General features: G+C 39.1%; 1 protein-coding gene and 1 long non-coding RNA gene across 8 annotated transcripts in view; one reads left to right on the top strand and one right to left on the bottom strand.

The window, feature by feature from the left end:
- LOC127808451 (uncharacterized) overlaps positions 1-27,469 on the bottom strand; it is a 64,968-nt gene that overhangs the window by 34,221 nt on the left and 3,278 nt on the right. For all 7 annotated transcript variants that reach the window (XM_052346996.1, XM_052346995.1, XM_052346994.1 and 4 more), the window contains exons 5-6: positions 15,160-15,272; positions 14,887-14,958 (exon numbers count right to left, since the gene is read on the bottom strand). In XM_052346996.1, the coding sequence (XP_052202956.1) occupies positions 14,887-14,958; positions 15,160-15,272 (185 nt within the window). The remainder of the gene's footprint in view (positions 1-14,886; positions 14,959-15,159; positions 15,273-27,469) is intronic.
- Positions 15,977-27,228, top strand: LOC127808452 (uncharacterized). The gene is made up of 3 exons (XR_008024945.1): positions 15,977-16,396; positions 16,493-17,191; positions 27,094-27,228. It is a non-coding gene; the product is annotated as an uncharacterized LOC127808452 (long non-coding RNA).

Consider the following 27,469-nt stretch of genomic DNA (forward strand, 5'->3'; position numbering starts at 1 on the left):
GGGTGGTAAAATCGCTAAATCCCAAGTTTATACAAAAACCAAAATTCTATTTTCTTATTGTTATGGATTTTGATTGTTTAGATATTTTTATTGAATCCAAATGGGGGTACTTTCTTATTTATATTTATGTATTAAAGTAAATGGAAGGTAAAATATAAATTAAAGAAAATGTAGACATTTACTTAAACTAAAGAAATGTAAATATTTTGTAATGTATACATGCTAGAACCGAGAAGAGGGGAGGCTAGAACCAAGAATGGAAGCTAGTTTATTTAAGTATAATTTGAATTAGGATCAGATTTGATTAAAATATAGCAAGAAATCAATTCCAATTTAATATTTTCTTAAAATCTAAAAACTAATACTAAAATTAAACTAAAATAAACCAAGCACAACCTTGGCATGCCTAAGCTCAAGGTTGCACCTGAGGGCCTGGGTGCGCCTAGGCAAGCCTGGGCAGATCTCGCCTACCTAATTTGTTGCTAGGCGCCAGGCTTGTGCCTGGTATCAAGGTGCGCCTTTAATAACATTGCTCATATGTGTTGAAGAGATCAAGATCTTCCCACAATCGCTTCAAAGAATGGAAGTACTTTGTTACTAAATCATCTCCTTGTCGGACCTCTCCCAATTTCAGAGTCAATTCAAAGACCTGTGATTGGTTTCCCAGGTTAGAGTACATTTGATTTACATTATCCCACAATTCCTTTGTAGTAGAATAGCACATATAATTGGAACTGATATCTTCATCCATGGAGTTGACCAGCCATGTCATTACCATTGAGTTTTCAGCATCCCAAATGGAATGGGATGGGTCATCCGTTGCAGGTTCCTTCTTGTCCCTGGTAAGATAGCCAATTTTCCCTTGCCCATGAATATACATCCGGACTAATTGAGACCAACAAAGAAAATTATCACCATTTAAGCGAATAGTGGTGATTTGGACAGAATGGGTTGGCTAGGTCGCTGGCAGTTTGGTTGGGACAGCAGCAACAGAGGGTGCAGTGGTTCCCGAGGTGACTTCGGACATGGCTCAGGAAGAAAAAACTGGTTGACAAAAAAATAGAGAAGTGGCTGCAGTGACGTTGGGAGGTGGCGACGCTGGGAGATGGCAACCAATGGCTGATGGCGAACGGCAATCACAACACAAAGACCGCAAGCGATTGGTGGCGTCTAGGAATGCGGTCAGCAGTGTTTGGGGATGGCGCCGATGGATCTGAGATCGGAAATACAGTCTGATACAACAACAAGCAGGTCCGTGGCGTCTTCGTTGACGACAACAGTTGCTCTAGCAACTGTCTCCGACGGCTATTCGTCTTCCTTAGTCGGCTACAATATCTAGCTTCCAACTTTTGCAAAGGGACGACAACCAATTGAGAGGCAGCGGTGGCCAACATATCTTGGGTCAACGGCTGGGATTGATGGGTAGTCTAGGGTTTCACAGTGAATGGCTGTGATTCAATCCCTAAATTACTGCTCTGATACCAACTTAGAAATTAGGCCCAGAAATGTCTTAATTTCATACTAATGAATGTGTACAACATCCTTTAAGGAGAGGATTATTAGCAAAGAAATAAGGAAATAAATGACAGCATCTTACCACTATTAACTTTCTATATTTACATATTATTTACATAAAACACTGATCCTAGAATATTCTAGGATCAAGATTAGATCAGCATAATTCCAGCAAAATAAAATATGTAATATAATATATATTATGTATTTTTATTTTTATTATATATAGATAATAATATATTATATACCAAAATAAAGTAGTATATTTAAATTTTTAATCAAGTAGTATAATATTAGGGGGTTTTTGGCAATAAATCTGAAAAGATAATTTTGTCTCAAAAATTTGGGTTCACTTTCCCAAGTGATGGGAATGGGAAAGTAACTTCACCACCTATCTTGGCAGAATCACATTCCCATAAAACATGGCAATGTGTTTCACATGGTAAAGTCACTTTTTTAGGAATGTGACAAACCAAAAGTAAGAATTTAATTGGTGGGAATCACATTCTCAGGAAAATTGCTTACTTTCCTCATACTAAACGCCACCATAGTACTTGGAGAGTGCAAGTACTCTCTCTCTCGCTCTCAAATCCCATTGGTCACACGTGCATGGCTAAACATGCAAAATGGCTCAGCATGGCATGGTGGGTTGGCCCATTAAATAAAATAATATTTTTAATTTTGTATTTTATAAATATATTAAGATACACGTTAGCATAGACATTATTTTAGCATTTCACTTGTAATTTTTTACATCATATTTAAAAAATTATAAGTTTATATGTACTTCATAACTTTTTATTTGTCAATATTTGCGATAATAAAAGTAACTTGAGGTCTTTTGGGGCTTGGAATTTGAGGTATTATTCAATGCAAAAAATTGTATTATGTAATCTTACATATTTTCCACTAAAATAATTGGAGAAGGCATTCAATACAACATTATTATTGTATTATTCAACAAAATATTTTAATTTTTTTTAAAAATTCAAAACTGTGGGCCTGTGGTTCAGCCTTTCTGGCACAGCCTGCATAGTGCAGGCTAACCCATGTTGCATCTCTATGACTATGCATGGCAAAGAAATGAAAACTTCGAATTTTCAACCAACTCTCCATTTCTTACACAATTACATAATCAAATATATTATCTAAAGTCTTCATTGGGATGTCCGCCCTATTCTATAAATAGAGGGAAAGGATTAGCCGAGAGAAACAGAATTTATTATTCTGTGTGAGTACAACTTATGTTCATTCTGAGAGGAAAGACTAGAGGGAAAGAGATAGTTCTTTGTAAATCTTGGTGAGCGATTGAGGGTGTACTCGGGTATTGCTTGTCTTGATCGATTTCTGAATAAGATAAAGGCTACTCTCGAGGTGATTTGAAGGCTGGATGTAGGGTTGCAACCATTGCAATTCGTACCAGGATATATCGCTTGTCTCTTCTTGTGATTTGATTGTTTCATTTCTGGTTTTCATTCCTTTAATTCTGTTCTTTCAATTTCAGTCTTTTATTTCTATTGTTTGGTTTTGATTTGGGGTGAGGAGTTGAGAGAATTGGCAACAAGAATCATTGTTTGAGTTATCAAAAGAGCTCCTAATCATAACATATTGGAATTTGCCAAGAACCCTATAAATCAATAGGATTTAGAACCTGCCATGGCTTCCATGGCCTTTGTTGCCCAGTACGACATTAAGAAGTTCGATGGAACTAATGACTTTGGGCTTTGGAGAATTAAAATGAAAGCTTTGTTGGGTAATCTAGGGTTAGATGAAGCCTTAGAAACTGAAAAGAAATTGCCTGAAAACATCACTGATGAACAGAAAAAAGAAATCAGTGATCGTAGGAAAGAAATAAATAAGAAAGCTTTTAATACCCTAATCTTAAGTTTAGGAGACAAAGTCCTAAGGGAAGTGTCTAAAATGGAATCAGCAGAAGCATTATGGTTAAAGTTAGAAAGTCTTTATATGACAGAATCACTTTCAAGTAGGTTGTATTTGAAGGCTAAGTTTTTTACATTCAAAATGCAAGAAGGGCAGAAACTTCAGAGTCATATTGATGATTTCAATAAACTATGTCTTGATTTGGAAAACATAGATATAAAATATGATGATGAAGATAAGGCTCTTGTATTATTGCATTCCTTGCCTAAGTCATATAAAACCTTTGTGGATATCCTTAAACATGGTAGGGATACATTGACCTTAAAGGATGTAATAGGAGCATTGAACTCTAAGGAGTTGCAACAGAAAGTAGAGGGAAATAGTGCTGCTGGTGATGCACTCTCGCTTGGAACAAAACTGGATAGGAATGATCCTAGACAAAGGGGTAGGTCTAGGTCAAAATCAAGAAATGGCAGGAGAATAACTAAGTGCTATTACTGCCGTGAGGAAGGGCATATCAAGAAGAACTACCCTAAAAGAAAGAAAGAATTCCTAGAGAAAAACAATCCTGAAAACACCTCATCTCTATGTGAATACAACTATGATAGTGTTGATGCCCTAGTAGTATCTGAAAATGCTGATAGAAAATCATGGATACTAAATTCGGGGTGTTCTTTCCATATGTCTCCACATAGGAAGTGGTTTGTGAACTACAGAGATTTGGTAGGTGGTAAGGTGTTATTAGGCAACAACCAAGAGTATAGGATCAAGGATATTGGAGATGTAAGATTAAAGTTGCATGATGGATCAGTTAAAATCCTAAAATCTGTAAGATATGTCCCAAGTTTGAAAAGAAATCTAATTTCCCTAGCTGAGTTAGATAGAATTGGTTTCTCCTATAAAGGAGATAATGGAGTCCTAAAAGTTGCTAAATGATCACTAATAGTGATGAAAGCAGTCCTCAACAATGGTATTTATGTGATGCAAGCTTGCACTTTGCGTGGAGAAGCTGCAGCCACAAAAGAGAGAGCCTATGATAAGTATAGGCCATGGCATTTGAGGATGGCTCACAAAAGTGAGCAAGGACAAAAGGAGATATCTAAGAAAGGGATATTAGGAGAGGGAAAAGTTGCAGATGTCGAAAGAGTGAATCATGCAGATTTGGTAAAGCTACCAAAGTTAAATTCTCCAAAGAGACCTAGAATTTGTCTATAACCCCATTAGAGGTCATTCATTAGGATCTATGGGGCCCTATCCAAACCTTGTCTCATGGTGGAGCTATGTTGTTAGTGCCTATTAGAGATGAAGTTTCCCTAAGAAATCCCAAACAATCATGAGCTTGCCGAAAGGTTGTCTCTAGTGTGAATGGTTATGTGTTGTGGAATTTGGTATTAGGTATACCTAGGTCTATAATAGCTAAGGAACTTACCTACGATGAAAATTCCACCATGAAAAACATAAAATTAGACTATTCTAATGTCAAGGAAGGTAATCTAGAAAGCTGTGTAATATAAACACCAAGTAGAATTTCTTGAAAATGTCTTAAATAGCCCTATGAACCAGGACTTAGTAGATAATCTGGAAAATGATGTAGACAGCTCCATTGATCAAATCCAGGTTAGAAAAAGGAAAGGGAAGAAGTGTAAATGTAACCCTAGGATTTAAACAAAGCTGGAAACGATACTAGAGAGATCAGGAGACAAGAGAGATTGTAACATAAACTGTTGAAAAACTTAATGAGAGAGTACATAAGCTGCTTAAATAGACAGCTTACCACATCCGAAGGAGGCACCGCTTCATTACAATAATAACCAATTAACTAACAGAAAACATATAACTGAAAACATAGAACATAAACCAGAAACAGCAAACACATATTATAACAAAACTTCATATGCTTCCACAAGAAGGATCATCTATAGGCAGTGAACAAGGGAATGGAAGGTATAATGTTGCCTAGGACAGGTAAAAGAAGGAACATAAGACCACCAGTGAGGTATGGAATTTTGGACTTACATTCCTATGCACTGTTAAGTGCTATAGAAGAGGCTGGTAAGGAACCTCTTTCTTATGAAGAGCAAATGCACTCAAAAGACTCCATCAAATGGTAGGGTACCATGAAATGAGAAGTGGAGTCACTTTGGACTTTAGTGGATGAACCCTTAGGATAAAGGGGTGGTGAGCTGTGAAGTGACTATTTGAGATTAAGGTAGGTGCTGGAAATAAGAAAAACCTAGGTAAAAGACTAGGCTAGTGGCTATTAAGCTAGGACAATGTTGAATCCTCTGGATTCAGCAAGGTGTTCTCTCGTTTTGTAGAGAGAACTTGACGGGAATTATGTAGGGGAGAGATGAATTAGAGAAAGAGAGGGAAAATTAGAAGATGAAACGAGAAGGGGAGAGAGAATTGAGAGGGAAATAGAATAGGAAATTGTTCAAATGATATTCGATATCTTCTCAATGAGGCAGGCCGAGCTTATATACTCGACCCTAGTAGAAGTTGGCGCCAGAAACAGTTGCCCTTCCGCATGTAAATGTTTCAATTCCTCACAATTACAATTACCTACCAGCCTTCATTACTTATTACAATTATTCCCCCTTAGGTACATGACAACTCCCCTTCCCTTAAGTTAATTCTTGTCCTCAAGAATGCTGAGCAAGTTGGTTGCGTTTGGGAATTGCTAGAGGAACTCTAACAGATATTCCCAAGTATTATTGTCGGAGTGCAATGAGGACCATTGCACCAGCACTTGGGTGATTGGGGCTCTTTCCTGAAAAATCACTCTTTTGTCTAAGATGGCTACTGGGGCGACTGCTTGTTCTTCCTCCTTGAATGGAATGGGAATGGCTTGACTGGCCATTTGGTTCCCAGTTGCTCCCCTGAGTAAGGACACGTGGAACACAAGATGAATGTGTGTTCCCTCAGGGAGTTGTAGCTAGGCGACTGGTCCCACCTTGGCAGTAATGGCATACGATCCAAAAAACTTAGGGCTTAGTTTAGTAACAAGCTGCCTTGAAAGAGCTCTTAGATGGGGCTTAGTTTGAGGTACACCTTTTCTTCTACCTCAAACGTTCTCTCACTCCTCTTTTTATCCGTTAGCTGCTTCATCCGATTTTGAGCCTTGGTCAGCTCAGTTTTCAAGGTGTGTAGAATCTTCTGCCTATTTTGTAGATAGGTATCTGCAGCTACCACCGACCCTGGCTCCCCCATAGATGGTAATAGACTAGGCTTGTATCCATATAACGCCTCAAATGGGGTCATCCCAATGGACCGATGGTGGCTGGAATTGTACCACCATTGCGCCAAGGATAACCACTTGTGCCACTCCTTGGACTGCATAAAGCAAAAACACCTCAGGTAAGTCTCGAGGCACTGATTAACTCTCTCCGATTGGTCGTTAGTTTCCGGGTGGTAAGTTGTGGACATGTGGAGCTTAGAGCCCAAGGATTTCAGTAAACCTTGCCAAAATAAACTAGTAAACACCTTGTCCCTATTAGAAATGATCGTTTGAGGCACCCCATGTAACTTCACTACATTGTCCAGAAACATTCTAGCCACCTCTTGTGCTATGAATGGGTGGGACAAGCTAATGAAGTGGTTGTACTTGGTCAATCGATCCACCACGACTAGGACACAGTTCCTCCCCTTTGACCGTAGCAAACCTTCAACAAAATCCATAGAAATATTAGCCCATGCTTGATCTAGAAACCCTAATGGTTGCAGGAGTCCAGGCTTAGCTACTGATTCATGTTTGCACCTTTTACAAGTGTCACACTGCATTACAAACTCTATTACTGATTTCTTTAATCCTAGCCAATAAAACACTTGTTTCACCTTGCGGTAAGTGTTTTGGATGCTTGAGTGTCCCCTAAGGGTGAGTTGGGCATGGTTTGGAAAATTCTTTTCTTCAAGGCCTCACAGTCTCCTATCACCAATCTCCCCTGATACCTCATCAGGCCATTGCATATAGTGTACCCTTGCTTGCTGTTGTTGTCTAGACTCAGCTACTCCAATAACTCCCTTGTTCAACCTCCTTTATCATAGCTCGTTGACACCTCTTGGTACCAATCTGGTACCAGTGTCGTAATGGCTGCACAGTCTCCCTCCTAATAACGCCTTGATAAGGCATCTGCAACCACGTTTTCTTTTCCTCTTCTATAATGAATCACAAAATTCAGCCCCACCAGCTTTGCCATCCCCTTCTTCTGCAAATTAGTGTGCAACTTTTGTTGGGTAAGGAACTTGAGACTCTCATGATCTGTTCTGATTATAAATTGTCCCCCTTCCAAATAGTGCCTCCATTTTTCCACTGTCATTAGCATAGCCAATAAGTCCTTGTCATATGTGCTGAGCCCCTTGATGTCTTGGGGCTAAAGCTTGACTCATGAAAGCTAAGGGTCGGCCCTCTTGAGATAACACAGCTCCTACCCCAGTTCCACATGCGTTGGTCTCCAAGAAAAACGGCTTACTAAAATCAGGAATCCCCAACACTGGCACTTCGCATGTGGCTTGCTTCAACTGCCCAAATGCATTTTCTGCCTCTTCATTCCATCTGAAGTTATCTTTTTTTAATAATTCTGTCAGTGGCTTGCTTATCACTCCATAGTTTTTCACAAAACACCTATAGTAACCCGTTAGCCCCAAGAACCCCCTTAAGGACTTGATGTTCTCTGGTTTAGGCCATGCTACCATAGCTGAAATCTTCTTGGGATCAGTGCTAACTCCAACACTGGAAATCACATGCCCCAAATACTCCACCTGCTTCTAGGCGAAGTCACATTTGGACCTTTTGATGCATAGCCAATTGAGTTTAAGGATGCTAAATGCAATTCTAAGGTGTTCTAGGTGTTTAGAAAAAGTTGGGTTGTAGATCAATATATCATCGAAAAATACTAACACAAATTTTCTAAGATAAATCTCAAAGATGTGGTTCATTAGGGCTTGAAATGTTACTGGTACATTAGTTAATTCGAAGAGCATTACTGTAAACTCATAATGCCCATGGTGGGTTCTAAAGGTTATTTTGGGTATATCAGTTAGGTTCATCTGAATTTGATGATAGCCGGATCTTAGGTCAAGTTTAGAGAAAACAAATGCATGGTTTAGTTCGTTTAGGAGGTCTTCAATGATGGGAATGGGAAATTTATCTTTAATTGTGATGTGGTTAAGTTGCGGTAGTCAACACAAAAACACCAGATTCCATCCTTGTTTTTTTAACTAAAAGGACGGGGGATGCAAATGGGCTTTCGTTGGCTCAGATTATAGAGTTGTCCAGCATTTCTCTTACTAATTTCTCAATTTCAGTTTTGAGCTTTGGTGGGTATCTATAGGATCTTATATTAACTGGTTCAGCATTTGGTTGTAAAGGGATACAGTGATCAAATGGTCTTTATGGGGGTAGGTCCTTAGGTTCTGCAAATAGATCCCTAAACTCAATAAACAATGCATCAAGGGAGGCCAACTCATGTACCTGCCATAGGTATGTGGTTGGCTTGCTGGTAGTTATTGAACACTGGCCCTCTAGTTCTCCTTGTTCCTTAGTCTTCTCACTAGTCTCAATCGAGAATAATTGAGCCACTTGGGAAAACTTACACTTGAGCAATTTGTGTAGCCTCTTTCCCTCGATCAGCTTGCAAGACCCTATTTCATATTCCCTTGAAGTGTAACTCTTCTACCTCCCTTTTTCAACGTAACCTCCATCTTATTAAAGTTGAAGCTGATAGGACTTACCCCTCTCATCCAATCAACTCCCAAAACTATTTGGCACCCCCCTAGCTTCAGCAACCTAAGGTCAGCTTCAAATGTTTCTCCTTGCATTGTCCAACAAAACCCCATGCGGGCTAATCTGCTTAACACCCTACTTCCATTAGCCACAGTCACTGCTAAAGGTTGAGTGTTAGATAACTCGCATTTCATTTTTCTAGTTGTCCCTTCGTCAATAAAGTTGTGGGTACTCCCACTGTCAATTAGGACCATGAGTGTTCCTTCATGCACCGTTCCTTCAACCTTGATAATCTTGTTATTAGCCACTCCTTTTATGGCATGGAGGGATATTGTGCCATTGTCTTCCTCCTCCCAATCATCCCATACCACTATCGCCTCTTCTCCTGCGTCTTCCTCAACCTCACCTCCTTCCAACAGGAGCAATTGCCTTCTGCATTGGTGTCAGGGGAAGTACTTATCCCCACACCTGTAACATGACCCCAAGGGTCTCCTCTATTCGTTCCCTCTGCTTCCTCGTTGCTCTATGTTAGTAGGTGGTAGTAGTGCTGGTGGCTTTGGCATTGCCCCAACCCTATACATCTCCCTTCCTGGCAGTGAGGAACCCAAGCCATTTCCCCTACTCTGATTCCTATGTTTCTTTATCAATGCCTCCACATTTAATTCTTGGAGCAGAGCACTCTCCACCACTTCCTAGACCGTCCTTGGCCTTGTCATCTTGACCATGAATCTGAGTTCCTCACCCAATCCGCTGATAAAACTTGACACGAAATAGTCTTTGGTCAAGTATGGATTCCTACTGAGCATCAGAGATTTTAGCTCCTCAAACTGGAGCTGATGACTGCACCGATCCACTCTGTTTCATTTTGTTGAATTCCTCAACTATATCCATAGTCCTCCTTTCGCCGAACCTCTCACATAATCCCTTCACGAAGTCATTCCAACTACATTCTTCTCTCACTCTTGACCATCCTTGATACCATACATCTCCTATGTCATTCAAGTAGGCCATCGCCAGATTAATCTTTTGCTCCTCGACCACTTGATGAATTCCGAACAACTTCTCACATAGTCAGATCCACCACCGTGGCTTAGTTTCATCAAACACTGGTAGTTCCAATTTCAGAACTGGAAAGTTGTGGTGGGTAGAATTGACCTGGATCTCCTGTCTCCTATCCACTCCGTTGTTCCCCATTGCCACTGAATCAATCTCCACCTCCGATGATCCCACCATCCTCTGACCAGTGCCGGCTCCCAACAATATTGGCTCTGATCTCTCTCGCAAGGGAAAATCTGGAGACATCCTCATCTACGCTTAGCTCGAAAACATGAGCATAAACTGTTGCATCTGATCATGCAGCATATTGCTTTGTTCTCTCATCTCATCTCTAATCTGATTGCACATATCCCCGCACAATTGTTTTGAGGCTTCCTCCATCCTTCGATCCACCACCACTCCAATCGAGTCCTCTATCGATTCGACTCTAGCCTACACGTCCATCACCGTGGTTGTCACCTGCTGAACCTGCAATTCCATCTGCTTCATACAAGTGTCGTCCACCATTGGTATAACTTGTCAAAGTTCTAAGGCTAAGATCAGTGCTCTAATACCAATTGTTGAATCCTCTGGATTCAGCAAGGTGTTCTCTTATTTTGTTTAGAGAACTTGGCGGGAATTATGTAAGGGAGAGATGAATTAGAGAGAGGGGGAAAATTAGAAGATGAAACGAGGAGAGAGAGAATTACGAGGGAAATAGAACAGGAAATTGCTCAAATGATATTTGATATCTTCTCAATGAGGCAGGCCGAGCTTATATACTCGGCCTTAGCGGAAGTTGGCGCTAGAAACGGTTGCCTTTCCGCATGTAAATGTCTCAATTCCTCACAATTACAATTACCTACCAGCCTTTATTGTTTATTACAATTATTCCCCCTTAGGTACACGACAGACAGCACATTAAGACTTAATTCTTGTTTAAATAGTGTCACTAACAGCCTTTCTCCATGAAGGTTTAGGAGGAAATATTCTTATAGAGTAGCCCAAGGGATTTGAGATTAGAGAGAAAGGTAAGCAAGTATGGTTGCTTAGAAGGTCTCCCTATGAATTAAGTCAATCCCCAAGGCATTGGTATAAGAAATGTGATTCTCTTATGATAGTCCAAGGATTTAAAATGAGTGCATTTGGTAGCTGTGATTAGGCAGCAGTTGAAGTGTAGGATCTAGGAAAAATGTTAGGCATAGAAGTAAAGTGAAATAGACAGCATAAGGCAGCCTAGGTTATTCAAAAGACATGCCTTTGTAAGCTGGTAAACTAGATAAGAGAGAAGAGCGGTCCTCTAATAGGGAAGCAAACATAAGAGAAATGAGTAAGGTTCCTACTCAAATACTGTGGTAAAGCCTAAAGGCCGGAATTGGCATGCTATGAGTGAGTATAGCAGATTTAAGGCCAATCCAGGTAAGGTTCACTGGGATGCTGTGAAATTGGACACCTTGGTATGTAGAATTAACATTAGATATGGATTTGGTTTATGGTGGAGTAAGTATAGAACAAGAACCTTGCATTTAGGGTCTATTGGCTGCTGACTATACAGCAGAACTCTTAGAAAGAATGTTAAGGTTGAGTTGAGATGTGTACAATCTCTTGACTAAGAATCAGTCCCACCATGGAAAGAATCAATCATATTGATGTTAGGAATTTATTCATTAGGGAAATCCTTGAGAAATTAGTAATTAATCCTTAATAAAAGGTTGCAAGAATAGATAATGCAGCTGAAATGTTATCCAAGTTTGTTCTATTGATAAAATTTGCAGCATTGTTTGAAATTTCTTAATGTTTGTTGTGTTTGAGTGATCAGGTTTATGTAGCAGTCCAGATGAGGGCAGGTTCAGTTCATCTGTTGGAAGGCCCAAGGCTTTGATGGATGAAGAATGGATCTATACTCAAGACAATGGTGGAGAATTGTTATGTTGTTGTCTTATGTATAGGATAAAGTCAGTCCTAGAATATCAGTGAAGGCAGTGCACATAAGTGACTATTGAAGATTTAGATAGGAAATTGTATCCCATGTGAAATTAGTAAAAGTTATGGGGTTAAACTGTAGTTATCTAAAGTCTTCATTGGGATGTCTGCCCTATTCTATAAATAGAGGGAAAGGGTTAGCCAGAGAGACAGAATTTATTATTCTGTGCAAGTACAGCTTATGTTCGTTTTGAGAGGAAAGACTAGAGAGAGATAGTTCTTTGTAATCTTGGTGAGCGATTGAGGGAGGGTGTACTCGGGTATTGCTTGTGCTGATCGGTTTCTGAATAAGATAAAGGCTACTCTCGGGGTGATTTGAAGGCTGGATATAGGGTTGCAACCATTGCAATCCAAACCAGGATATATCGCTTGTCTCTTCTTGTGGTTTGATTGTTTTATTTCTGGTTTTTATTCATTTAATTCTGTTCTTTCAATTTTAGTCTTTTATTTTTGTTGTTTGGTTTTGATTTCGGGTGAGGAGTTGAGACTTGAGAGAATTGGCAGTGAGAATCATTGTTTGAGTTATCAAAAGAGCTCCTAATCATAACAAGAATTTATCAAATTTTATATGGTTGAACTTGTTTCGACATAAGGAATCCAAATCTAATGTCATCGTTTCCGAAAACCTTAGGGGCTGTTCTCTTCGGCATTTTCAGCCCGTTTTCCATTTTCAGTTTTTCAAAACACTCAAAACGCGTTTACTTACTCATTTTCAAAAACGTATTTTGCAAAACACACAAAAAATTTACACAGAAAACTCAAAATGCCAAAAACACGTTTTGGCTGTTTTCAGCCAAAACCAGCCTCCATCCAAAACACGAAAACAGCCACCGTTTTCATCCCTTTTCTTCAACCTCTCTTCTCTCTTCTCTTTCTCTTCTTTTCTATTCAAGCTTGATCGCCTCCATCGTCCATGCCACCGCCATCACTGCAATCGCTCGCCACGACCATCACTGCCACACCCAAATCCGCCCGCCACTGCCATCTCTCTCGCCCGCTATAGCCCTCCGAGCCCAGATCCTCCACCTCCACTGCCTTCCATGCCAAGATCGGCCACCGCCACCGCCACCGCCATCGCCATCGCCCTCGCCTGTCACTGCCCTCCAAGCCCAGATCTGCCACAGCCACCGCCGGCTACTACCTTCCACGCCTAGATCCTGCCACCGCCACAGCCATCGCTCTCGCCCGCCACTGCCTTCCACGCCCAAGCCATCGCCATCGCCACCGCCACGGCCTGCCATGCCCAAATCCAGTCGCCCGCCACCGCCTTCTGCCATTTCTCCCTTCCGCGCCTCCACGCCCAATTAATATAGATTTTGTTATTTTATGCTTTATATATTTTTTAAATATTTATGTTGTGAATAATTTAAATCTCAAAATTAATATCAAATTTAATTTATAGGTAAAAATAAATTTATTATGAAATTAATAGTTGAGTGAAATTAAAAATGACTTAGAATGTACTTTGTAATTTTAATATATTATATATGATTAAATTATATAAGTTGTATTATATTTGAAATTCTTTAAATGAAATTTATAATTTATTTTGAATCAAATTTCTTAAATAAATTATCATAAAATAACATTTTACAAAATTTCAAAGTAAACGCATTTTCCAATTTTCTGTTTTGAGAAACAATTTTTCAGAATAACAAAGAGAACGCGTTTTTAAAAATTTCAAAACAGACACTCAAAACACAAAACTCAAAATGAATTCAAAACTCAAAACTCAAAACTGAAACACAAAGAGAACACCACCTTAGTTTCTGTTTATTTATACCAATTTTGCATTTCTGGAAAACTTATTTTGAAATATAACCCTTTTATTTTCCTGAAGACTTTATTTCAAAATAAGCCCTATGTTTGAGACTGGTCTTCCTCTATCTTAAATTATTCCTACTTACTTAGCCAACATGCTATTTTCTCATAAATTTCCTCTAAAAACGTAAATTAATTATGAGAAATAATTACACTAATAATGGCCTGGGTGTTACATGTTACCTCAACAGTTGGGCTATTACTGCAGCTATATATTCTTTCATGTTTTGTGATTGTCTCTGACTTGTAGGTGAACTTGAGGAAATTGACTTTGATAACTCTTGGTAGATCTAAACTTTACAAGGGGCTAAACATTGATCTTATTTGCAATATGGAATGTTTTGCCTTCCAGTCACTTGGGGCTCCCACTGAATTCTGTACAAGGAAAAATATATTTGGGATACAGTGATTGACAGATTGCAAAGGAAGATGGTTGCTGAGAAGAGGCTACATCTTTCTAGGATAAGTATTTTAATGTTAATCAAGAATGTTCCCTGTTTCCTCCTAGCCTACCTGTTTATCATTCCTTCCTTGGTTGCTAGGAAGTTTGATAATTTGCATACGAGACTTCCTTCACGGTGTGGGGGGAAGAAGAGAAGAGTGTGTGTGTGTGTGTGTTGGGGGGGGGGGGGGGCATGTTCAAAGATACGTCGTTTGATTCCATTTGTATCCTGGCTCAACAAGGTGGGTTTAGAATATGGGAGCTCAACATTTTGAAATGAGCTTTTTTTGGCAACTAGGTCGAATGCAGTTGCCAACATGAGAAGTATATGAAAATTTGGCATGGATTTAGCATATTTATAGCATATGATAAATGATAAATTACAATCCTGAAATCATTGTTAAGTACAAAAATTAAAGGGTATCCTACACACCAATTTGCTCAAGCAAAGACAGGCAGATGTTATAAATGATGGTTAGAAACTCACCTTCAGGTACCTCCCACCAATGTAGACAGGAGTCCTATAGCAAAGAATTGTCAAACAGCAGAGTCGGCAGACCTAAAACAGAAGTCCGCACCAGATTAGGAACAACATAAATTCAAATTAATCAACTTCAAACCATTCTTATGATGACTACTTTGAAGTTAACTGAAAATCAATTGAAGGATTCTCATTTTAAAACCATGGACTATTCAAAAGTTGAAGGAACGCATGCGGTACAACTTAAAATAATAAGCTAATGACTTATGAAGCATTTACCTTCTCAAATTGGAATTTTTGAGAATCTGTAGAGTCGTGATTGTGCAACCCATTGAAAGACCTATTGCTCACATTTTCTTCACTGCTGGCAGAATCAGAATGCTCCATGCCAGCTACATGACAAACAAATATCAATGAGTTAGGAGAGCTTCCATCATCCATGTTGGGAGAAAAGGAGTATTTTTTTTCAGTTTATTAGGTTTATCTGAATTATTGTTTCATCCTTCAGTTGTTGGTTGTTTTTCAGTTAGTCTTATCTGGTAGTGGACTGTGACATGGTCCTTATCTTTCTGTTTGGTTTCAGATTAGGTGGTGTCAGGGTCTCGGTCCTGACAAGGTAATTCTCCTCTTGTGAGGGGAATTAGGGTTGGATTTGAAGAGAAAAAGAGAAAGGGAGAGGGAGAAACGGGAAAGAGAAGTGAACAGAGAGAAATTGAGAGATAGGGAGGAATTGAAAAGGTTGTCAAAGTATTCATCAGTGCCCTTTATTAAGAGGGAAAGCCCCTTTATATAGGCCCATCCTCATTGGCTGTTTCAACCATATCAACCACCTACTGCCCCTCAACCGTTTAACCTCCCAGCTACAGCCTACTGTTACTTTGTTACAACTGTACAACCGTAGCTAACAACCTACTGTTTATTTGTTACAACTGTCATCTACTGTTACAACCTCCCATACAACTGTTTAACCCCTCTAACTACCCCTAACCACTGTAGGGTCTTATTTCTGAGGAAGTGGGTAGTTTGTCTCTCAAACTGTATATATTGAGTCCTACTTTGCTGAGAATAAGATACGATTTTCCTTGCCTAAGTCTTAACACGGTATCAGAGCTGTAGGCAGCTTATTTCTTGGAAATCGATATTACCATCCTTCGTGATCTTAAGCCCAACAACCATGTATGACTGTAAGCTCAAATCCTACCCCAATTTTTGACCGGAGAGATCAAAGAGTGATCCACCTAGAAACCATGTCTACCGCAACAAACTCTAGTGGTGCATCTGAAGCACTAGTTACAACAACCGTCAGCAAAGAAAACAAAAGTACTACTCCAACAGGAGAATTACAAAACATCCAAGCAGCCTATAGGTAAATGGTAAGAATTATCTGAAGTGGTCTCAATTGGTTCGTACATTCTTGAAAGAAAGAGGCAAGCTGAGCCATTTGCTCAGCACTGGACCTAAAAAAAAAGGATCCTATATTTGAGGCTGCCAGGCTGGGGATGAAGAAGACTCTATGGTAATGTCTCGGCTATGGAATTTAATGCTTCCAGAGATAAGTGATACTGTTATGTTCTTAAATATAGCTTAAGAAATTTGGGATGTTGTCAAACAGACTTACTCTAAAGTTCGAGATGCAGCCTAGATTTATGAGATTAAAACAAAAATCTCAAGTACAAAGCAAGGAAACCAATCAATCACTGAATACTCCAATCTTCTACAAACTTTGTGGCAGAAGATGGATCACTATCAGTGTATCAAGATGACCTGTAGCGAGAATGCAGCTCTTCTAAAAAGGTTTGTTAAAAAAGACAGGATTTATGAATTTATTGCTAATTTAAACATTGAGTTTGATGCAGTGAGGGTACAGATACTTGGGAAAGAAGACTTGTCCCTAAATAAGACTTAGCCATTGTTCGTGCTGAGGAAGGAAGGAGAGGAGTTATGCTTGAGACTCCTACGACGGATAATTCAGCTCTAATGACAAGAAGAATGCCCCTACAGCATTCCGATTCTGAGCAACAAAGGGGTAAGGCTAAAAGAACACCAAGTAAGTGTTGGTCGAACAATGATCTATTATGGTGTACATATTGTAAGAAGCTTATAAGCAAATGTTGAAAGTTACATGGAAAACCACAAGTTGAGAACAAAGGGGCATCAAGCAAGCAGAAAAGGCGGGAGCAAGCATATGTGGCAAACACTCAGCAATTTGAGGAAGTAGATTCTTCAAAATCATTAACAACTAAGTTCAACAAGGAAGAAATTACAAAATTGAAACAATTACTTGGGTCCCTAGAGAAATCGACTAGATCAGGTACCTATACCTTAACTTTTTCAGGTATTTCTTCCTTCTCTTATGCGCTAAATGCCTCAAATACTACTCTCTCATGTGCCTGGATCATTGATTCAAGGGCCACAAATCATATGACTTGTTCTTCCCAAAAGTTTATTTCATATATCCCTTGTCCTAGCAACAAAACAATAACTATAGCTGATGGTACAACAACTACGATAGCAGGTTAAGGAGATATTTACATCAATAAATCTCTTATATTAAAAAATGCCCTGCATGTACCTAAGTTGTTTACTAATCTTGTTTCAATCCTAAAACTCACCACATATTCTAATTGTAAGGTGATTTTTCATCCCTCTTATTGTGAAATCCAAAAACAAGACACGAGGAGGATGATTGGCTAGAGAGAAAAAAGGTCTCTACTATCTTGAGGAACAAAGTGGATAGGAGAACAGGACAACTAAGTTCTCCCCAATATCTTTTATATCTGAGTCCTCGCAGTCACGTAAAGAAAGGATTTGGTTACAACACCTACATTTTGGCCATCCATCTTTTAATGTTCTTAGAATGATGTATCCTTTATTGTTCAAAGGGTTAGTTGGAGAAGACTTTTAGTGTGACATATGTGAACTTGCAAAACATATGAGAACATCATTTCCAATTAATATTGTTATGTGAATAAAAATAGTATGTGTATATTCCACTAAAAGTGTACAATACAAAGTATATATATACATACGAGTATTTAAAATTAATTACCATAATATCCCTTATTTATCTTATTTAACACTCCCCCTCAAACTAGAGCATATATATTAAGCATGCCTAGCTTGGTACAAATATAATTCACACAAAAACCTCTAAGCAACTTGGTGAGTAAATCAGCCAATTGATTGTTCGAACCCACATATGTTGTAACTATATCCGTAGAGAGCACATTTTCTCTAACAAAGTAGCAATCAATTTCAATATGTTTGGTTCTCTCATGAAACACAGGATTAGAAGCAATATGCATTGCAGTCTGGTTGTCACAAATCAATTACATAGACTTAACTTGCGTAACTCCTAACTCCTCAATTAATTGTTTCAACCACACTAGCTCACATGTTATTACGGCCATTGCCCTATATTCAACTTCGGCACTGGATCTGGCGACAATAGTTTGCTTATTACTTTTCTAAGAGACTAGGTTTCCACCCACAAATACACAATATCCAGATGTGGATCGTCTATCACTAGGTGATCCTGCCCAATCAACATCCGTATATCCCACAATCTGACTGTGCCCATAATTTTGATATAATAAACCCCGATCGGGGACAGCCTTAATATACTGAAGAATACGAATCACTGTATCCCAGTGATTGTCACAAGGTGAATCCAAGAACTGACTTACCATACTCACAGCAAATGAAATATCAGGATGCGTGACTGTGAGATAATTAAGTTTCCCAACTAGTCGACAGTAGCATCCAAGATCAGAAAGAAGCTCCTCCTGTCTCGGTAACAGCCTGATATTTGGATCCATAGGGGTATCTGTGGACTTACATCCAAGCAATCCTGTCGCCTCTAACATATCCAAGGCGTACTTCCTTTGAGAAATATAAATGCCTTGCTTTGACCGAACTACCTCAATACTCAAAAAATATTTCAAATGACTCAAATCCTTAGTCTGAAACTATTGTTGAAGATGTGCCTTCAATTCAATTCAGTGATACCAACATCATCATTCATTGTAAGTACTATATGATCAACATATACCACTAGAAGGGTGTGGCGGTCAGACTAAGAGCGATAAAAAACAGAATGATCAGCTTCACTCTGAGTTAACCCAAACTCAAAAACAGCTGAACAGAATCGATCAAACCAAGCTCAAGGAGATTATTTTAAACCGTATAAAGATTTTCGAAGGCGACACACTAGCCCAAACTCCCCCTAAGCAATAAAGCCAAGAGGTTGCTCCATATACACCTCTTCTTGTAAATCGCCATGAAAGAAGACATTTTTTATGTCCAGTTGATGAAGAGGCCAGTGAAACATAGCAGTAAGGGACAAGAAAAGGCGAACATAAGAGATCTTAGCAACAGGAGAAAATGTATTGCCATAATCAAGACCAAAAACCTGAGTGTATCCTTTGGCAACAAGGCGAGCCTTAAGATGATCAATCCGGCCATCAGGGCCAATTTTAACAGTGTAAACCCAGTGACAACCAACAGTAGACTTACCCTTAGGAAGAGTTACCAAGTCCTAAGTCCCGATGGAATGTAAGGCAGACATTTCTTCAACCATAATAGCCCTGCCACCCTGGATGGGAAAGAGCTTGGAGAACAGATTTAGGAAGAAACAGAAGATAAAGAAGAAACAAAAGTACAATATCCAAGGGACAAAGAATCATAGCTAACAAAATGTGAAATGGGATGAAAAGTGATGCAATGACGAGTACCTTTACAAAGAGCAATAGGTAAGTCAAGATCAGAAGTCAGAGACGATGGACTGAAGGAGGGAGAACTAATCGACACAGAGGATGAGTCAGGAGACGACTCCCTCAAACTAGCGAAGACAGGAGGTGCTGGCTGGGCCATAAGTTGTGAACGCCGTTAATAGACCTGAAGATCGGGGCAATCAAGGCGAGAGGCAAAGGGCGGTGGAGATGGAGATGATGAAAGGTCAAGAAAAGGAACAGACAAAGGTAAGCCAACAGACATGGACTCGGAGACCTCGAACGAAGAAAGGAAATAAGGAGATGACCTAAAGAATGTAACATCTGCTGAAATAAAATATAAAGTTATTGAGGAGAGTAGCAACGATACCCCTTCTGAAGGCGAGAATAACCCAAAAAAACACATTTGACAGAACGAGCAGATAGCTTATCACAACCTAGGACAAGATGGTGAATAAAGCAAGTACTCCCAAAGATACAAAGGGGAAGAAAATATAAGTCAACCCGAGGAAAAAGAACAGAATGAGGAATCTGGTCATTAAGAACAGAAGATGGCATTCGGTTAATTAAGTAACATACAGTTAAAACAACATCACCCCAGTATGAAAGTGGAACATGCATATTAAGAAGAAGCATGCTGGCTGCCTCAATTAAATGACGATTCTTGCGTTTTAGCCACCCTATTTTGTTGTGAGGTTCCATGACACGAAATTTGGTGAAGAATCCCATCGGAAGCCATATAAGATCGAAATGAGAGAGACAAATATTCAAGAGCATTATCACTACGAAGAACATGGATAGGCAAATTAAACTGAGTTCTAATTTCAGCACAAAATGAAGTGAAGGCTGAAAATAATTCTGAACGCATTTTCATTAAATATAGCCATGTAGTTCGAGAGAAATCATCAATAAATGTTACAAAATAAAGAAAACCGTCTTTTGAACTGACATGATTGGGACCCCATACATTTGAATGGACTACTGAAAAAGGAAAACTAACATGTTTATTGACCCTACTTGGGAAAGAACTACGACAATGTTTCCCAAGTTAACAAGACTCACACTCTAAGGAAGAAATACTAGAGAGACTAGGAACCATCTTCTTGAGATTGGGAAGAGATGGGTGCCCCAACCAACAATGGACCTATAGTGGGGAAGTAGTCGTCGTGCACGCCACTAAGGAAGCAGGGAAAGACAGATAGTAGAGGCCATGAGACTCAAGCCCTGTGCCAATTGTCCGTCCAATCCTCCGATCCTACATAAGAACAGAATCAGACAAAAAGGTTATAGAGCAATTAAGATTACGAGTGAGTTAACTGACAGAGAGCAAATTAAATGAACATTGTGGTAAATGGAAAACAGATGACAATGTTAAAGTAGGAAGAGGGGATGATGTGCCAATACCCGTAACTGAGGCTTGAGAGCCATCAGTGAATGTAACATGAGGTATAGACTATAGATTTTGAATATGGGACAAGAGAGAGTGATTACCAAACATGTGATTAGTGGCACCAGAGTCGAAAATCCATGGGCCAAGAGAAGAAGAGGACTTAGTAAAGTAGGCAGTAGGGTTACCGGTGTTAGCAAGGGACATGACAGGTGAAGTAGCCTGTTGTGTTGCCCGGAATTGAAGGAACTGAACATACTCCCCCTCGGAAATAGTCACTAGTGAGGAATCACTGGGTGTGATAGATGTCTGACCCTCCGAAACACCAACAACCATGTTAGTAGTACTGGCTGCCTGAGTTGGACGACCATGTAGGCAATAGCAAGTCTCTCTAGTGTGACCAAGACGATTACAATAGGAGCACTAGGGCCGAGGACGACCACCACCCCGACGACCACGATCAGTCGGGGTAGTAATAAGGGAGGAGTGATCTCCAAGTACAGACGCGCCACGATCAACAGTAATAGAAGAGGCTCGAAGTAGTCTGGCAAATACCTCTGTCAAAGGAGGAAGAGAAGCACTGCTGAGAATCTATGTCTTAATGGATTCAAGCTCTAGTCGAATTCCATGAAGGCAGATGACAGTAAACATTTGATCACATTGTTGCTGTTGTTTCTTAATATCTAGATCAAAGGGCATTAACTCGTTAAAATCGATAATAGAAGCTTGGAGTGTACCCAAATATGTGGTCATATCCAAATCAACCTGTCGTAGATTAAACAAAGCACCAATCACATCATAAATACGAGTGATATCACTCGTATACAACTCACGAGCTCGACTCCATAGTGCACTACACTCACGAAGAGGTCGAAATATAGGCATCAAAGTCGGTGCAATAGTTTGCCATAGCAAACTAAGTAACTGTGCATCCACCTGTCGCCAAAGAGATTGATTTTCCGCGGGAATAGATGAGATGGTCGTTGATAAATGAGCCTCAAGGCCATGTCCAAGAAACCAAATTTCAACCACATATGACCAAGCCGAGTAATTTTGGCCATTCAATTTCTCTGTAGTAATAACTGATGTATTCGAAAAATGGGGAATGGACACAGTTGTGGACGTGGTGGAAAGGCTTGTGGATGTAGATGAAGACATGATACAACTGTTCTAGCTGACTAGGTCTAGATCTAGAGTGGTGGGTTAGATCTGAACTAAATAGATCTGAAACAGATTGGATGAACACAGCAAATTGGAACCAAATCTGTTGTCTAATCTGAAGCAGACGTGAACCAAAAAGAATATCGGAGGGAGCGCACAAAGCTGAGAGTTGCTAGATCTGGAACAACGGCGGCCAGATCTAGGCACGAACGGTGGCTAGAGTTGTCGGATCTGGATGCAAATGGTGGCTAGAGTCGCCGGATCTGGACGCAAACGGTGGCTAGAGTTGCCGAATCTGGATGCAAATGGTGGCTAGAGTCGTCGGATCTAGAAGCAAACGGTGGCTGGAGTCACCGGATCTAGAACAACGATGGTTGGAGTCGCCGAATCAGTGGGCGGATCTAGGCAGCTGGCGATCTGGGTGGGCGGATCTGGATGGCCGCAATCTGGGCGGATCTGAGAGACAGAGAACCATGATCTGAGAGACGGCCGCGATCTGGATGGGTGGATCTGGACGGCAGCGGTGACGGTGGTAACGACAGCAATCAGAGGCAACAACGACTGGGTCTAGGGTTGGGTTAGGGTTTGTGGCTCTGATACCATGTTATGTGAATAAAAATAATACGTGTATATTCCACTAAAAGTGTACAATACAAGAGTATATATATACATACAAGTATTTAAAATTAATTACACTAATACTCCTTATTTATCTTATTTAACAAATATGAAAATAAGTGCTTTTCCATTTGCTTTTATACATAGTGACATATGGGATCCATCTCCTATTCCTAACATCACTAGGGTTCGGTGGTTTGTATCTTTTATTGATGATTGTACTCGTGTCACCTTGGTTTATCTATTAAAGAACAAATCTGAAGTGAGTTCTATATTTCCAGTTTTCTATAATATAGTGAGAACACAATTCAATGTTGAGATAAAAAGAATTCAGTTTGATAATACTAAGAACTATTTCAATCAATTCCTTACTTCCTATTTTCAAGTAAGAGGCATAATCCATAAATCCTCTTGTGTTAATATCCCACAACAATGGGGTGGTTGAGAGAAAGAATGGACACCTCTTACTATCACTAAAGCTCTCATATTTCAAAGAAATGTTCCAAAATAGTACTGGGGGAAGCCATTTTAACTGCTACTCACCTTCTAAACAGACTGTCTTTAAGAAATCTAAATTCCCAAAGTCCCTTCCAATTGTTGTCTCAATTCTTTCTGCAGGTTTCAGTCTCTAATGGTCTTATGTTTAGAATATTTGGGTGTGTAGCATTCATTCATTTACACTCTCAACACAGGGGAAAACTTGATCCTAATGCATCTTTGTGGGGTATTCACCTACTCAAAATGGTTATAAGTGTTTCCATGCACCGACTAAAAATTTCTTTGTATTAGTGGATGTTATATTTGCTGAATAAAATCAGTATTTTGCTCAGCATTCTCTTTAGGGGGAGACCTTACTAACTAAGGAAAAGGACAGAGACCTATTTCTCCTTGAGTTTCCATCCTCATTATCCCCCTCTATCCCACACTTATGACCTATTGTTGCACCTTTACAACCTGCATCTAGTACTCAGTCCAAGACTCAAGAACAAATACAAAAGGGTCCAATCTAGGAGCCTATGCACTATCCGCTTCAAGTATACTCAAGAAGAAAGAGATCAGCTGCTCATTCAGCACTTGTTCAAGCATCCAAATCAACACCTGGTCCTGACATTGATCATAATGAGGTAATCACTTCTACTTCCACTTCTCCTAATGAAATTGAACCTGTTATTGACCTATCTAACTCAAGTGATAGTGAATTACCTATTACTACTCGCAAAGGAACTAGAGCTTGCACAAAGCACCCCCTGCACCGATTTATGTCCTACAAAAATCTATCTCCTAGTCATAAAGCTTTTCTCACCAACATAAGGTCAATTCTCGTACCAAAAACAATATATGAGGCATTAAGCAATAAGAATTGGAGAAATGCTATGAGGGTAGAGATGCAGGCACTTGAAAAGAATAGAACATGGGATCTTGTAAGGCTGCCTAAAAGGAAGAAACCGATGGGGTGTAGGTGGATATTTACTATTAAATACAACTCAGATGGGTCATTAGAAAGATATAAAGCCAAGGGCTATACCCAAACCTATGGTGTATTGAAACCTTTACTCCAATTGCAAAAAAAATGAATACCATAAAGATATTGCTCTCTCTAGTAGCTAACTTTAGTTGGAAATTACAGCAATTTGAAGTGAAAAATGCTTTTTACATGGAGATCTAGAGGAAGAAATCTATATAGAAGTACCACTAGAATTGTGTTCAACAGTAGAAAAGATGTTGTATGCAGGTTAAATAAAGCTTTATATGATTTGAAGCAATCTCCAAGAGCATGGTTTGGAAGATTTACCAAAGTCATGCTGAGTTTGGGATACAAGCAAAGCCAAGGGGATCATACTCTATTCATAAGACATTCTATTTTCAAAAATATAATTGTTTTTTTGGTCTACATAGATGACATTATAATGACAGGAGATAACTTAGAAGGAATGGAAAGTCTAATGAAGTGTTTGACAAAGGAGTTTGAAATTAAAGAGATAAGCAAACTAAAGTATTTGCGTATCAAAGTGGCTCACTCTCAGCAAGGGATTTTCATATCTCAACATAAGTATATCCTTGTGTTGTGTTTGCCTCAAATATGTCCGATAGAAGATCAGTAAAATATTGGAGATGCATCGGCTGGAAGATTAGATCAATTAGGTTTAAAATACCAAGTGTAATATACTTAGTATTTCGGGGGGCCTAATTGTAATATCCCAATAATAGTTAGTTATATTGGGGTGTTCGCCCTTTCTATAAATAAGGGGGCATGGGAGGCAGTCGAGAGACAATCCAATGAGAGAGTTTCTATTTCATCTATGATCGAGTATTGATTTTGTTCTTGAGAAAGAAAGGCTAAGTGATTAGTATTTAGCCTTGTGTATTCTTGAGAGAATGAGGTGTGTGTACTCAGGGATATAGATAAGGGTTAGAAGCTGATGTATTGATCAATTTTATCTAAATAAAAGACTATTTTGTGTGGGTGTTGATTGTTGGATGTAGGTTTGCCAAAGGGTATTCCGAACCGGGATAAATCTCGTCTCTTGCTAGTTTGATTTATGTTTCTGTAATTTCAATTTTCATTCTGTTTTTTGTCTGATTACTTGATTGGTTTCTAATACGTGAGTGTATAAGGATTCGAGTGGGAGTTCTCTTCGGTTTGATCTTGTTTTGATAGTCCTAATATCAACACCTTGATTTGTTAACCAAGACAGGTATGCTAGGATGCAGGCCAACTGAAACCCCTATTGAACCTAAACCATCAACTGAGTGATAGCCTAGAAGATGTAGCAACAGATAACAGCCTCTACCAAAGATTAGTTAGAAGACTCATTTATCTATCACATACTAGGCCAAACATAACTTATGCGATAGGGGTTGTTAGCCAATTCATGCACAATCCTAAGTAAGTACACCTGCAAGCAGTCCATTGAATTTTGCATTACCTAACGAGTACACCATGTAAGGGAATTTTGTTCAAAAAAGGGCAGAAACTAACTCTTGAAACCTATATGGATGCTGACTATGCAGGGTCAATAATTAACAGGAGGTCAACATTCGAGTATTGCACATTCCTAGGGGGAAATATTATGACTTCAAGGAGTAAAAAGCAAAGTGTTGTGAAAAGGTCTAGTGCAGAGGCTGAATTCAAGTCAATGGCCCTTGAGATTTATGCGTTGTTATGGGTAAAAATAATTCTAGAGGATTTGAAAGTGTCAAGTGGACGGCTCTTATGAAGTTATATTGTGATAATAAGTCAACTATTAATATTGTACGTAATCTGGTCCAACATGATCGTACTAAACATGTGAAGTTGACAGGCATTTCATAAAAGAGAAGCTTGAAAGTGGTTTAATTTTTATACCATTTGTGCCTACAAGAAATCATCTTGCAAACTTACTCACTAAAGGTCTTCCGGGAACAATTTTTCAAAGGATGACAAACAATCTAGGAATGGAAGATATCCATTCATCAACTTAAGGGGGAGTGTCAGGAGAAAAGGAGTATTTTTTTTCAATTTATTAGGTTTATTCGAATTATTGTTTCATCTTTCAGTTGTTGGTTGTTTTTCAGTTAGTCTTATTTGGTAGTGGACTGAGTCATGGTACTTATCTTTTTGTTTGGTTTCAAATTAGGTGATTGAATAGTTGTTCCTACTTTTGAGGAAGTGGGTAGTTTGTCTCCAAAACTGTATATATTGAGTCCTACTTTGCTAAGAATAAGATACGATTTTCCTTGCCTATGTTTTAACAATCCAAATCAAGCATAAGAGTTTTTTCAAACTTTAAAACTATCTTTAGAAATATTGACAAAATAAAACCTAAACAAAATTAATTTTCAACTAAAACTTCAAGTCAAATCAATCCTTCACCTAGTTTGTTGAAGTATTGAGTCGTCCAGACAAAACAACACCCCCCACCCTCCCAAAATAAAAAAAAAAAAACTGCTAAGATGATTTTGAAAACAGAGCTAAAACCGCGAGGGTGATTTCAGTTTTTTTGAGCTGAAAATGTAAGGAGGTCAAATGTGTCAGCTTTTGACCTGAAACCACCCTTGCAAATTTGGTGAAAGGAATAGTGGAGCACTTGAGGGGGGTGAAGCATTTACCCTTGAGGATTCAATCCTAGGCTTGGTGTTTTTGTTACTCCTTTTCCCTCCTATGCTCATTTTCTTGATGAGCCATTCAGATTAGCTACTTAGCTGTTTCTTTAAGGTTTTTGTCATCTTTCAGGTTTTGATCATGTGGGTTTACCCCTTTCCAACAGTTTGCCTCCATATAAAATGTTAACAGGAAACTACAGATACAAGCAACTAATGGGATGGTAAACGTCTCAGGTGGTATGAATGACCCTTTACTGATCTTCAACTCATGGGATTTCCATCTATGGGCAAAGCACAAGCATTCCAAGATCTTCTTTTAGGTATCTATTAAGAAGTACAAGGACAATCAATTGCACAAGGCTCCATCCACTAGGACAAAAGGAGAATGGGATACAGACAGGCACATGGGAAGTTGTTTGTGTGAATATATGGACAGTTCTTCCAACAAAAAGTAAATTTTGAGAATTTTTAGTCCACTGAACTCCCTAATTTTACCTAAATCCAGCGGCTGGTCTACTAATTTACAAATATTCATGCTCAGAAAGTTTAAAACTTGGTCAAATATATTGTTAGTGGTTAAAATAATACCATGACATCACATGGGGTTCAT

The sequence above is a fragment of the Diospyros lotus genome, chromosome 8 (assembly GCF_014633365.1).
Source record: "Diospyros lotus cultivar Yz01 chromosome 8, ASM1463336v1, whole genome shotgun sequence".
Taxonomy (NCBI): domain Eukaryota; kingdom Viridiplantae; phylum Streptophyta; class Magnoliopsida; order Ericales; family Ebenaceae; genus Diospyros; species Diospyros lotus.